We start from the raw sequence: 882 nt of genomic DNA on the forward strand, positions 1-882 counted from the left end.
GTATATATATGTGTATATATATGTGTATATATATGTGTATGTATATATATCTACGTATGTATTTGTGTGTGTGTGTGTTTGTTTACATCTGCACTTAATCTGAAAGTCATGTTATTGATCCCCTGATTCACTTTTGTAATTTGTTTCTGTCTATTAATTGCTCGCTCGCTTCGTATCTTTGAAGCCTTGTGGAATACGAGATCCCTTAATATGAAAAGAGGTAAGGTTTAGCATCAGGATGTGCATCCGTCTGCAAAAGAATGCTGCTATAACCCTTTGTTGATTGTTGCTCTTTGTTTTTACCTGCCCCAATTTTATTTTATTTTAGTTTTTTATTTTAATTTTTTTTTGTTTAAAACATTTAGATGAATTCGTTTTCAAATTAGCTACGTATTAGTATTAATGGATGTACTACTGCACTCCTATTACACACACACACACATATTAATTATACCTTCATATTATATATACACACACATAGGAATTTGTTACAAATCTGTGAATATGTATGTATAATGTACATGTTTTGTACACACACACACACACACACATATATGTATGTATGTATGTATGTGAGTGTGTATATGTTTGTGTGTCTGTGTTTGTCCCCCCAAAACATCGCTTGACAATACGTATGCTTCCAGCATGAGTCGAGTACAGAGCAGTAACAAGGAATTGAAATGGCGAGAGAATAAGAAACTATGTCATGAAGTTCAGTGCTTTCCTAAATAAAATTGCACTTCATTTTTGAAGCTCTGATGAAGCACTAGGGTGATACACTAGCACTCAATTATGAGTGCATTGTATCCTATAGCTGAAACAGCAGTAAGCTGGTGAAGTTAATGATATAATTTCTTATTCCCATCTCCTGTTTATATATAT

General features: G+C 32.9%; 1 protein-coding gene across 1 annotated transcript in view; it reads left to right on the top strand.

The window, feature by feature from the left end:
- The window catches only part of LOC106878083 (histone acetyltransferase KAT6B), a 79,084-nt gene that overhangs the window by 39,350 nt on the left and 38,852 nt on the right, over positions 1–882 (top strand). The window contains exon 7 of the mRNA XM_052977824.1: positions 126–220. Coding sequence (XP_052833784.1) covers positions 126–220 — 95 coding nt within the window. The remainder of the gene's footprint in view (positions 1–125; positions 221–882) is intronic.

This window comes from Octopus bimaculoides, chromosome 29 (genome assembly GCF_001194135.2).
Source record: "Octopus bimaculoides isolate UCB-OBI-ISO-001 chromosome 29, ASM119413v2, whole genome shotgun sequence".
In the NCBI taxonomy this organism is placed as follows: Eukaryota; Metazoa; Mollusca; class Cephalopoda; order Octopoda; family Octopodidae; genus Octopus; species Octopus bimaculoides.